This window comes from Micromys minutus (genome assembly GCF_963924665.1).
Source record: "Micromys minutus genome assembly, chromosome: 1".
Classification (NCBI taxonomy): domain Eukaryota; kingdom Metazoa; phylum Chordata; class Mammalia; order Rodentia; family Muridae; genus Micromys; species Micromys minutus.
The window spans coordinates 78,930,004-78,942,862 of NC_137969.1; the positions used below are offsets into that span (position 1 = coordinate 78,930,004).

A 12,859-nucleotide genomic window follows, 5' to 3' on the forward strand; every position below is an offset into this window, starting at 1 on the left:
GAATAGTTTTGGCTGGTGGCAAAGAGGAAGCTGGCCTCATTCCTCCCTGAGGCAGGCTGTGCAGCCTGCCTGGGCCCAACATGGTGCTGTATGTTAAATGCTAGCAGTATCTGGAGACCTTGGGTCCCAGCAAATTCTTCTCCTAAGAGCATTTGTTTTAATCAAACAACTGGAAACTTATGAAATGGAATCTACTAAGAGATTATTTTGAAACATCGTTCTTCATTGATTAATAGCTGGTGTCAGATGATTGAAAAGATGTGAAAATGAAATAAGGAAAATAAACTTTATATTTGTAACTGCCAGAAGCTTCCTTTTGACGTGGAAGACCTTTTTTTTTTTTTTTTTTTTTTGCATCTAATCAAAACATAAGCTCATCCTGCGGTCACTTTAACAAAGCACTTAAAAAGCCTTTTACCTAAGGGCTTAGCCTTTCTCCCTCTTGCTTTTCAGCACCACAACGTTTCAGTTCTTCAGACTGTGAGAGTTTCTGAGCCCATATCTGCATGATTGCAGCCAAAATAGACTAAACAAAAAATGCTCTCAGTACAAATTGCTGTGGGTTATCTACACAGCTACAGCATGTGGTGAGAACCTGGAAGCTTCCTGGGCAGAATTTATGAGCCTTCCAGTAAATCAGCCCAGCTCAGTGCTTCGGACCTGTGTCCAACTCGCCTTGGCTGTCTAGACACGGCCTAGGATGAGGCTTCAGAAATGGGTAGAGACAAAGCTGCCAAAGCCACCAGAAGCCTTTGACCTTCTTCTAATGTTTCAACCAGATAATTATTTTCCCTCTCAAGAATTTGGCTGTCTTTTACGGGGGAAAAAAATAAGATTTTCCGTGTGAAGAACCCCTGAAAGAAAATACCCTGGAGAAAGGTCAGTGTGATGGAGCCAAAGCTGGATTCCTCAGCTTCTGGGAGAATGTGGAAAGTCTGTGCAGACCCGGCTTCTCCTGCCTTCCAGCTGGCCACGGGCTCTCTAGACCATGGCGTCCAGCTTTGTATCCCATACCTTTCCATCTCGAAGGAACCTTTGCTGTGAGCTGGAAAGAGCTTCAAATGGAAGCCTAAGCCATAGTTAAAATTGGAGAAACAGTAGAGGCTTAATTAGATCCCTTAAAAGTGGTGTTCTTTTTTTTATTATTATTATTGTCGTTAAAAAACTATCACCTTTTCTGCCCCAAAGCAAAGGAATAGCCTTTCAAATTTTCCAGCAATGGACTTTTATTCTTGGACATGGACAGTGTATTCCAGCTTATTTAAAATTACTCACCCTGCTTCTGTGGCTTCTCTTTTTAGTGTTTTATATTCTGTGTTTTCTATAAAAGTTGAGATCTGGTCAAAAATTAAAACACACACACACACACACACACACACACACACACACACACACACATGATTTCAAACATAAGCACTGTCCAAGTCTGCTCCACTGTATTTTCATCCATTAATGTATTGCTTCACCAGTACAGCTGCTGTCCAGAGGTCATATGCCAAGGACTGTGGGAGGTTCTGGTTCTACTGGTTAGCTGGCCTGTGATTCAGGGAAGTCTCCCAGTTCTCTCTGGTTCTGTTTCCTCGTTTATGAAAACAGCTCTTTGACTCAATTTTCAGAGTTACCTTAGAGGTCTCATAAGAGAGAGATGGAGACAGAGAGACAGAAAAGGACAGAGACAGACAGGCAGACAGACAGAGACAGAGAGAGGTTTTTCATTGGCTTCTCTCTATCAATTATTGTATCTCAATAGTCAAAACCACTGGAAATATCAGTCAACTGCTTGTAAAACTCACACACTGAACTAAATTAAAACACATGTCAGTGACCCATGCGTGCTAGCAGGAATAAACTGAAGAAGTCTCTATGACCTGACTTACCACTGCATCTGGTTAAAAGCAGGTATTGTGCCCTCCAGAATCTAGACATCCAGCTGTGTTGTAAAGCCAACTTAGATATGGGTCCAAGGAAAAATGTTTCAAATGGGGAAATCCTTAAAATAAATATTTCCTCAAGATAAATGCAAAGTTCTTCCCAAAACGCTGCTTAAATAAAAAGGCAAAAACAAAACAACAAGAAAAACTACAGAAGTAAAAATAAAATTAAAAAAATTTAAAAATACAAGACAGCCGTACTTGAATAATCCAGGTTAACACTTAAGCTACTCAGCCAATTCCCTGAAGTAAAGTGGCAGCTTTAAAATTCCTTGCTAAACTGGGGTTATTATTTTATTTAATAGTTTTATTTTATGTGTATGGGCCTGTATGTATGCCTGTGTGCCACTTGCATGCCTAATGCTGACACTGGCCAGAAGATGTCACTAGACTAGATTAGATCCTCTTAAGCTGGAGTTACACACAGGTGGGAGCTGCCACATGGGTGCCGGAAATCAGCCTAGGTCCTGGAAGAGCAGCCAGTGCTCTTAACAGCTGAGCCGTCCCTCCAGCCCGAAAGGGGTTATTGTTTTATTACTGAGCATCACACATACAAGAATGAACTCAAGATGTGCACACTGGAAGATGATCAATTTCCCCTAGAACTGAGAGCTGCTAAGGAATGTCAGCACCGAAAAGGCAGTTTCTTTCTCAACACAAACAAAGGAAATAGTAAAATAAAGGTTTCTAAGCCATGTGGGCCTCAGCATGACAGACTCAAGAGCAAACATGTAGCCGTGGGGAGAATAAACATCAGAGAGACTGTCCTACTCACAGGGGATGCATTTCAGCTTGAGATGAAAAATGGAATCCAATTTACTATTGGGACTTTTTTCAACAAAAAGGTGTTTTGAAAACAAAATAGGTAAAAGATAGGTGGGGAAAGCCAAAGAAAAGGAAATGGGAATGTTCCCATTGGAGTAATAAATACTAAAATGTTGGAATCTGTTTTATACTGTCAATGATGACTTCAAGACAAAGAGCATCAGTAAGGCCAACGAAAGAAAGATCAACCTCTTTACTGAAAAAAAAAAATGTTAAGGATCTGATGGAAAGTGACTCAGAAATTCACAGAGCTATTTAAAGGCAATGTTTAGTTCCTCCAGGTGTTACTATCTGTAGAATGCCTACACACACTAACTTGCCACAGCTTTGGGTAGTGCATAATCAAATTAATTACTTCCACACATTTTAAAGACTACTCCTAATGTAAATTACTTTTCCATTTCAATATGCATGCTATTGTTGAGAAGGACGTGAAAATGCATGACAAAGGAGCTGCCCTGGCACGGATGTCAGGGAACTGATACCTGTGTGCACAGGGGCTGAGCTGAGACCCCAATAACGGTCAACTGCTGTGCAAGAGAGCTGGGCAGAATGCAGTATATGTGCAGGTCTGTTTGTAGGCCTAGCACAGCTGACACTTTCCAGAAGCATAAAGAGGCATTACAACTAGAGAAGGAAGAACAGAGTTTCCACGGAGGAAGGCGATTCCCAGCCAGAAGGCTTTGTGAGCCGACGTCATACCTGTGATGGTCTCAATGAGAATGGGCCCTATGGGCTCGTAGGGAGTGTGTCACTGGGGGTGGGCTTTGAGATTCAGAAGCTCAAGTCAAGCCCACTGGCCCAATAGCTCTTTCTGCTGCTTGGTGATCCAGATACAGAACTCTTGGATCCTTTTCTAGCACCCTGTCTACCTGTGTGCCATCATGCTTCCTGCCATGATGACAAAGAACTAAACCTCCTAACTATAAGACAACCTCAATTAAATGCTTTAAATCTTTTTTATAAGAGTTGCTGTGGTCATGGTGGTGATTCTTTATAGCAATAAAACCCTAAGACAACCCCTGCAATCTTTATTCCTAAATGCAGATAGCCATTACAGTAAGACAGCTAAGTCACATTTTCAGGAAGCCATATAACTGAGTGCACAGAATGGATTCAGAGGGCAGTTCAGTGTTAGAAGACCAATCCGGAGACCAGTGACATGACTGTGACCAGAGGCTCACCATGGCTCCTAGCAATGGAAGTATGGCATGCAACATGTCAAAAGTGTGGTGTGAGTAAGCAGAAAAGAAAAAAGAGAAATGGTGCTAGTATCCATTAAAACTGAATTATTTTTTTTCTGAAAACATGACATAATATCACTAAGTGTTCATCAAATGATCATGGATTTTTGATGCATAACTGTAGGACTCCTTTGAAAAGAAAAGAACAATAGCAGTGATCGTGGCAATCGTGGGGAACATATCGTTGTGAGGGCAAAGCAAAAATAAAATGATTTCATTGCTCTAGAAGGTTAAGCAAATCATTATATATTCATATTGATGAATGCTGTGCCATCATAATTCTATCATAATCTGTGGCACAATAAATATTTTATGTGGTATAAATGGCCATGCGTAGCAGTAAGTGAGAAAGAGGAACATAAAATTAACAGAGCTGTACTGGCTACTTTTGTCTCCATGTGATGCAAGCTAGAATCATTTGAGGAGGAACCTAAGTTGAGAAATTGCCTGCATAAGATTGGACTGTGGGCAACCCTGTAGGGAATTTTCTTAATTAGTGATTGATGGGGGAGGGCTGAGACTATGGCAGGCGGTGCCATGCCTGAACTGAGAGTCCTGGGTTCTATAAGAAAGTAAGCTGAGCAAACCATGGGGGGAAAGCCAGTTGATAGTCTTCATAGCCTCTACATCAGCTTGTCTGGCTCCTGTCCTGCTTGAGTTCCTGATCTAACTGCTTTCCATGGTGAACTATTACCTGGGGTGGGAGCAAAATGAGCCCCTTGCCCCCCCAAGTTGCTTTTTGTCCTAATGTTTCATCACACTGATAGAAATCCTACAACAGAAATCAGTAGCAGGATTGTCGGATGTCGCTGTGACAGAACTGACAATGTTGTTTTGGGGAGGATTTGCAGAAGGACTTTGAAACCTTGGGCTAGAAAAGCCATTGAGTTTCCAATGCCTGTTAGCTGTTGTTCAAATGTGGCCTGGAAGACTAGCGGATGGTGCTGAGTAATGCAATTGATAGAGGCCGGGCTCTGAAGCTTTGGAGGGAGGCAGTCTCTCCACTGGGGCCACTTGGTATTTAAGTGAAGAATATGTAGTTCTGGTCAGCTGGGGTGAAGACTAAGCTATTAGCAGAGTTGCTTTACTGGGGACAGTTAAACTGGCAGTTATTTGGAGCTGGGAAATTAGTAGTGATTAAAAAGAGACCAGCATCACTGAGTCGAAATCTTCTAGAGCTGTTTCCTCAGGGTCAGCACCAAGATGCTATGCTCTAGAAGCAGCCAAGATCATCCCTTGTGCTGACAGCTGAGCTTTGTAGTGTTTATCTCTCAGGTGACACTGGTTTGAAGGCATGAATGAGGCTTGGGGAGTGGCTGAGGCTTGACACTGGGAGAGGCCAAGGCAGTGGGGTGAAGGATCAGCCTTGGCATCTGTTGAGGCCCTGGGTGGAAAGGGTCATGCAGACAGCTGAGGCCTGGCATTGTGAAGAGAGCCCAGAAGAGATTTGTGGTGGAAGGAAGAGACCCCAGCGCCATGGGACTAAGAGAGTGCTAGAAAGGAAAAGAGTAAGAGTGAATTTCAAAAATGTTCAGAACAGAAAATTAAAAGAAACAACATCATCCATAACTAGTAGAACCTGGATGGTTATCCTTATTTTTGTTCTTTTGTCTAGTAACAAAAATTCACATATTGGAATTTATTACATACTATATATTGTTTTATTATCCAGAAGAAAATATAAAACTCCAGCGTGGTCCTAGTTATAAATCGACAAAAGGTGCCTTGCCTGTCACCACAAATGACCATGCTTTCTTTTCATACCCTGAGGAGCATCTGTCCTGTGAATCCAGCAAGTTTTAGGGATTGTTTCTTTGGTTTTTCATGTTTTTCCAAGTTTTCTAAGCTATTTAATCAACTAGATTTTCATAAGTGCTTATGAAAACTGGCCTAACTACTGGACAACGTGCTTTCTCCAGAGCACAGCCCCATCAGCACATACCCAGCATCTCCTGTGTATTCTTGTGAATCTAGGAATTGAACACAGGGTCTCTCTCATGCTGGGTAAGTGTCCTACTACTGAGCTCCTTCTTCTTGGATCAAGAGAAAGATTTCATTTTTATTTAAAAATTGGATGTTCTCTTTCTACAGACACTTTATTTTTAAATCTCGGCCCTATAACTAACTAAGAGATCTTCACTGTATGATTTATTTAAAAAGAACCCTGTGAGAAGTACACATCAGAGCTCATTTGTTATTTTAAAATACAGGGAGTCGTTTGGACTTGCATCTAGTGGTTTTCGGAGAAGTGCCCTGCTGAATTGTCATCTGTGTCTGCAGTGATCTGAGATCATTTTGAACTTAGCTCTTAGCTAAATGCGTATTTGTTTTTTTGTTTTTTGTTTTTTTTTTTTTTTAACTCTAGGAATGTGTACAAAGACTATCGCTTCCTGGAGCTGGCCTGTGATTCCCAGGAGGATGTGGACAGCTGGAAGGCATCTCTGCTCAGAGCTGGCGTCTATCCAGATAAGTCCTTAGTAAGTTGGATGTATTTCTTATCTGAAAGAAATCACTGTACACTATGTTGAAGAAAATACATCGTTTTCTGTATGTTAGGGAAGCAAGTATCTGCTTTTATTTAATTTGTCCCCTTTTAAAGATGCTTCACCATTCTTTTTATATTTTTTATGCTTTTTTTCTATCAGACTTCTTCAAAAGCTAATGAGTATACTTGTTAAAGCTAACTATCTCATTCTTAGTAAACATATGTGCTCCTAGACCAAGAAAAATATTTTAATTTTATTTTAAAACTTGATGTCCTCTATACATTATCCCACAGCTGATATAATGTAAGTATACCAGCAATCATCATAACATTTTATATTTGTATTTACATTTTAGAGCAAACTTATTCCCCTCAAATCTTCCTTTACTATGTCATCAATATCACTTGTGTCCATAGTTCTGACTGACTCAGACTCTGGATAATGTCACTGTGAGTGAGAAGAACAGAAAGAACACACAGCTCTCCCACGTATCTTTATCAATATACTCCAAGTATCTGGGAGACACTTCTCTCCTCCAAGTTAATAAGCAGACCTTGTCCTAATGCTCATCACAAAAGGTAATGTTGCACAGGCATCTTTGAAATTAGACTTCAGAAGTCCCTCTACTGTCTTATGCTCACACCAATTAACATAGTATTCCAGCCTTCACACTCTCTCTGTCTCTCTGTCTGTGTATCGTCTGTGTGTCTCTCCCTCTCCCATCCCCAGGTAGCCCCCTTCCTCCGTCTCCCTTCCTTTCTCCCTCCTGCCCTCCCTGTGCACATGTTGCTTTCTAAAGCTCACCATGATCCAAGTCTCTTCTTGAACCCAACCTGCTAAGGGTGATCCCCGAGAATTTGTTTTAGCATGGCCTTCACAGTTCCCACTTGGCTCCCTGCTTCAGGGGCTGATCATGGACAGTGGGATTTCTTCTATGCTCCAAGTAGGGTACAAGTCTTCTCAAGACAAAGTCTGACATATGGACGCAGTGAGGGACACTTGGAACACTCAGCATGTGGGGGACTTTCACATCCATGGGATCGCACTGAAATGCAATGAACTTCCAGAGACAGAATTAAGATTTGTACAAAACTGTGTTCCCCTCCTATTTTAGCTCAAACTTAAGACAAGCCCCCCCCCCTTGAGTCTATACTTCTCTAGTTAGTACCTAAGGCAATGAATCTTTCAAACAAGCTCTGTGCCCTCAAAATGGAAATTAAACCTGACAATGTCTTGTCGACAAGGCACACGGGTATGTCTGTGTCATTTTCTGTTGTCCAGTCTTTTTCACATGTGCACATACAGATTCCCATAGGCAAGTCCTTCCTTCAAGGTGTTCACATAAACACTCGTCAAAATTCTGACACTTGTCTAGATTGCAAATCCTTATACTTCCATACACACCAATTATAATATGTTTGCTTATATAAATATTTCATATTAAAGTACATCCGTACTTAATTTTTTTTTAATTAGATGCACCAAAGGTTCCATGCCTTTCATCATCCTAAGCATCAGGAAGATAGTTGATCCATAAAGCCATTGTACAGATACATATTTGGCCACAATTGTACGGCATTGTTTAAGTAGGTGATAAATTCTGTTTGAATGAGGCTGGTGCCAGAAAATAACAAATCTACATTCTACTCTGGGCTACTGGACAAGTTCAAGGACAATCTGGGAAACTTAGTGAGATCCTGTCTCAAGAGTGTTAAAATTGAAGACAGGGCTGGGGACAATTAAGTTCAAAGAAAAGCCAGAGAGGGGGGCTTTACTTCAGAAAAGTAAAACTTTAGTTAGCTCTACTTTAGAAAAGAGTGAGGTTTCTTTATGCAGGCTTCTTGGGGAAGAAAAGGGAGGGAGGGAGTGCTGTGGAGAGAATTTTTGACAGAGGAGGCACAAATGCCAATGTCACAGAGGAGCAGCAAGGTAGGTGCGTGTGCCTGGGCTACTCTGAGGAAAGCTCACAGTAGCAGGTGGCTTACAAGATGGTACTTGGGGACCAGATGATATAGCCCTAAAGTAATGGTGAGTTGCTTGGATATCACTGTAAGTAAGATGAGTCACCATGAGAGGATATCAGTCCCAATAATAACACAGCATATGACAATAATGACATATCGGCAAGGGCCCAATATGGCTGGGCATGACAAGAAGCAGGCATGGAATTCAATGCCCGGGCACTAAATGTCAGGCACCTTTGTGTAAATTTCACACACTCATAAACTTAGAGTCTGGGAGAGTACTTGGTCTATTCCCAGAGTTTCATTTCTAAAACAAAGGTGGCTGTACGTCCTCTAGAGTGTGCTGAGTAAGGGGCAGTAAGATGGCACCTGGAACACACTATGAGACAGACACATGTGAGCACTCATTTTCATGTATGAAAATGAAGATTACAATCATTATCACTTTATTGTAAACTGCTTTCTTTAGCAGCTAACGAAGGTTAAAATATTGAGAAGGGCCCGGGAAGACTGTCTGGTAGAACATGTGTTGTTCAAGCATGTGAGGCTGAATTAAAATCTCAGGGATCCACATAAAAGCCATGCTAGGTGTTTTGCACCTATGAATTCACTGTTGGGGAACATGGCAGAATCCCAGGGGATTTCTGATTAGCCAGTGTAGCCAAATTGGCAAGTTTCCAGTTCAGTGAGATACTCTGTCCCAAAAAATAAAGCTGAAACCAACCATAGAAGATACTTGATGTCAACCTCTGACCTTCACAACATACAGGAACACACAAAGAATGCATACACATACACATGTGTACACACACATACACACACTGTAAATATTATAGCCTCATGAAATTTTAATTTTTTTTTCATTTTCCAGATATAGTTGATGGTTTATCCAATGTATGAGTGTTTGTGTGTCTTCGTGTATATTTTTCTTACATCTAAGCATGTATTATGACTTTGTAAATTACACCCCTTTTAAGTGAAGCAATTATATACTTAAATCATGCAATACATGTTTGTGAGAGAAAAACAATCATGGAGAAGAAAAGTTATTTATTCCCTCCCCCATGAACTGCTTTTTAAAATCTGACATTTTCATGGGTTTGTCCATAGCTATGCAACAAGAAAACAACCTAAGAAATACCTTCCAAGATCTCTCCTAATCCTCCACCTTATAGTTGGGCTATGTGGTCTGTTTTGACTCTGCGTGGAATCTTCATGTTCTTATCAGTGTACATGTGTGACCATCACATAGGAGACAGAAACAAAGAGATCTTCACAGTGGATCAGAAAACAAAATGGGAAACTTATGACAGCAGTGTGCCCCAACTGTCGCTTTCCTCGGCATTCTTCGGGAATGGCCCTGGTGTTTCCTGTGCGCTGAGTGGTCCCTCAGGTCCTCTCCTGTTTCCTGGTATTTGATGTCTAATGGCAGCCAACTGTTGCGGTCCCTCAAGGCAGCTTTTCAGCTACAGATTTCATTTTATGAACACCCAGTTACCCCTAGCAGTGTTGGTTCTAGGTAGTTTTCCATAGCATAGAAAGCTTTGATGAAATCAGCTTAACCCAAAGACTGATGTCATTTAAGCAAAATTCTAGGACTTGTGAACAGTGTGCTTGACTTTTATGCCAACAATCATTGGGTCCCTAACAAATCAGTCAGTTGGTAGAGAATCGGTTCTGCTTTCTACACAGGTATAGTGTAGAAAAGACTGTAGGGGGAAGTCCTTATTTTTAAGCTGCATGGGTGTCTGATATGTGGCTGGCTAGATATGTCCATTTGTGAGCATATGTGTGTTCATGGTGAACATGTATGTATACAGCATGTATGTAGGTCAGAGGACAACATGGAGAGCTGAACCTCAGATGCCTCCCTTCTTGTCTATGACAGAATCATTCATTGGTTTGGAAATTCACCAATTCGACCAAACTAGCTGATTGTGAGCTACCAGACAGAGATCTATCCGTCTGCCTCTGCCTTCCATCTTGTCTTGCTAGGTTGCAGACATGTGTGACACCAGCCCTGGTTGTTTACATGGGTTCTGAGAGATCTAAACTCAGATCTTTATGGTTGTAAGGCAGGTACTTATGTTTGAGTTTTCCAGCTCCCAACCCGGAAAAAACTTTATTTCTGTCATTTTTAAAGAACTGTATAAGTTTGATATCATTTAATAAACACCTATCACTCAATCTGAATGAAATGATATTTTCAGCCAGTTAATTTATCAATTAAGATTTTGCAAGTACATTTGAAGTAATTTCACCCCACTTAATTTTCTGTTGCCTCCATATAATAGATTATTTTCTGTGCCTCACATCAAAATGTTCCACCACCCTGTTTCTTGTCTCCTGAATGGTGTTTCTGGGGGGTTTTGTTTTTAAACCTATTCTTTTCATTCCTTCTCTTTCCTAGCCATCTTTTCTTCTTTGGAACTTACCAACTCATCTAGATTAGCTGGCAAAGTCACTCCTAGGGATCCTCCTGTCTCCACTTCTCCATCATGGTAATCACAGGCCAGTACCAACTCACAATTATACCACCACACCCCTGTACACTATACCTCTCTATACCACACCCCTGTACACTACACCCCTGTACACCACACCCCTGTACACTACACCCCTGTACACCACACCCCTGTACACTATACCCCTGTATACTATGCCCCTGTATACCACACCCCTGTACACTATATCCCTGTACATTATACCCCTGTACACTACACCCCTGTACACTATACCCCTGTACACCACACCCCTGTACACTATACCTCTGTACACTACACCCCTGTATACCACACCCCTGTACACTATACCTCTGTACAACACACCCCTGTATACCACACTCCTGTACACTATACCCTTGTACACTAGACCCCTGTACACCACACCCCTGTACACCACACCCCTATACACTATACCCCTGTACACTACACTCCTGTACACTATACCCCTGTACACTACACCCCTGTAAACTATACCCCTGTACACCACACCCCTGTACACCACACCCTTGTACAGCACACCCCTGCACTACCACGCCCAGGTCGCACCACACCTGGGCACCACCACACCAACCTTTTCCATGGGTGCTGGGTGCCTGCACTTATGTCATCATGCTAACATGGCAAGTATTATGCCAGCAGAGCATCCTCAGTTCCTATTTCTTATCATTCTCCTTCCTTTGGCTATTCAATTGAAGTTAACACCTCTATAAAACTACATGTTGCTGAGTATCCAGGGCTTTACACAATTTCAAAATAAAGATGCTCTTAGTGGAATCTCTGGTTAACAGTTCAGGATAAGATACAAAGTCATGCATGTCTCTCAATTCTTAAGACCTATTAAAACTTTCAAAAGACTTATTTACCAACACGTGTATAAATATTCCTCCTAAGTTTTATTACACAGGCTCTGATCTGAGGAGCACGACATGATTAACATGACTTTGGGGCACCATTCACTGGTTTTCAATGTGACATTAAGGAATTCTAAAGTCAAACGCTTTGACCCACGAACTATGCGGTAGAATAGAGTAGAAGTGGGGGAAACCCGTTCTTCATTTAAATCCTGACACTGCTGTACACTAGTCCCGTGACTGGGGCACCTTGACTGACTCCAGTCATCTCTCCTTCCTAAGTTTGATTAGCACGTCCTCGGGGAGAAGGTTCTGGTGCAGCACCACAAGCTCCTTGTCTTCAGCTGGTGACTGTGTTCAGGGATCAGCCTTTATTATTCTTCGGCATCCTGAATATGCACACAAAGCTGCAATTCTCCGTTGTATGGTTAAATATTCTTTGGAAACTATTAGTCGGATTTGACTGTGTCAGAGAGAAATTTCTTATCTGTTGTTTAGGAAGCCTAGTTGTTTAGAGGGAGCCCCAAGAGTGTCTGTGGGTCAGGACAAACCTCAAGGTTGAAAATGGAGGACAGGACTTAGCCCACGGGCTGTGAGGCAACACAAAAGTCTCATGCCTGCCTTTAGAAGCTGGCCCTCCAGCCATGGAAAAAAAGGCAATGTGAGATCCAAGCATGCCCTGGAAATGATTTGGTGAGAAGTCAGTTAAGAAACCTCAGAGCATTTTAAGAGGTTTCTGTTCCCTGCAACACACATACACACACACACACACACACACACACACACACACACACACACTTCTGTACAGAGGAGTTCCAGTTACATATCTTTCTCCTCCAGTGTGAACCAATGTGAACTGCTTCTTCAGAAGCTTAACCTGATTGTAGAACACAAAATAGCTCTGCCACCCAGCTTTTCCTGTGACCTCAGGACGTCACAGCCATAACCAACCTGGGATGGAAACAATCTTCTATGAAGGTCCCTTTGGTACCTCAGAAATGCTATTTTTAGAGGACTCTACAGTGAGTTTTCCTTTGTGTCAAAAAGAAATAGT

The 12,859-nt window shown here is 41.7% G+C and overlaps 1 protein-coding gene across 6 annotated transcripts in view; it reads left to right on the forward strand.

Moving 5' to 3' along the window:
* The window catches only part of DNM3 (dynamin 3), a gene marked incomplete at its 3' end in the record, with an annotated part of 461,945 nt that overhangs the window by 358,685 nt on the left and 90,401 nt on the right, over window positions 1-12,859 (forward strand). For all 6 annotated transcript variants that reach the window (XM_080942239.1, XM_080942242.1, XM_080942240.1 and 3 more), the window contains one exon: window positions 6,366-6,477. In XM_080942239.1, the coding sequence (XP_080798365.1) occupies window positions 6,366-6,477 (112 nt within the window). The remainder of the gene's footprint in view (window positions 1-6,365; window positions 6,478-12,859) is intronic.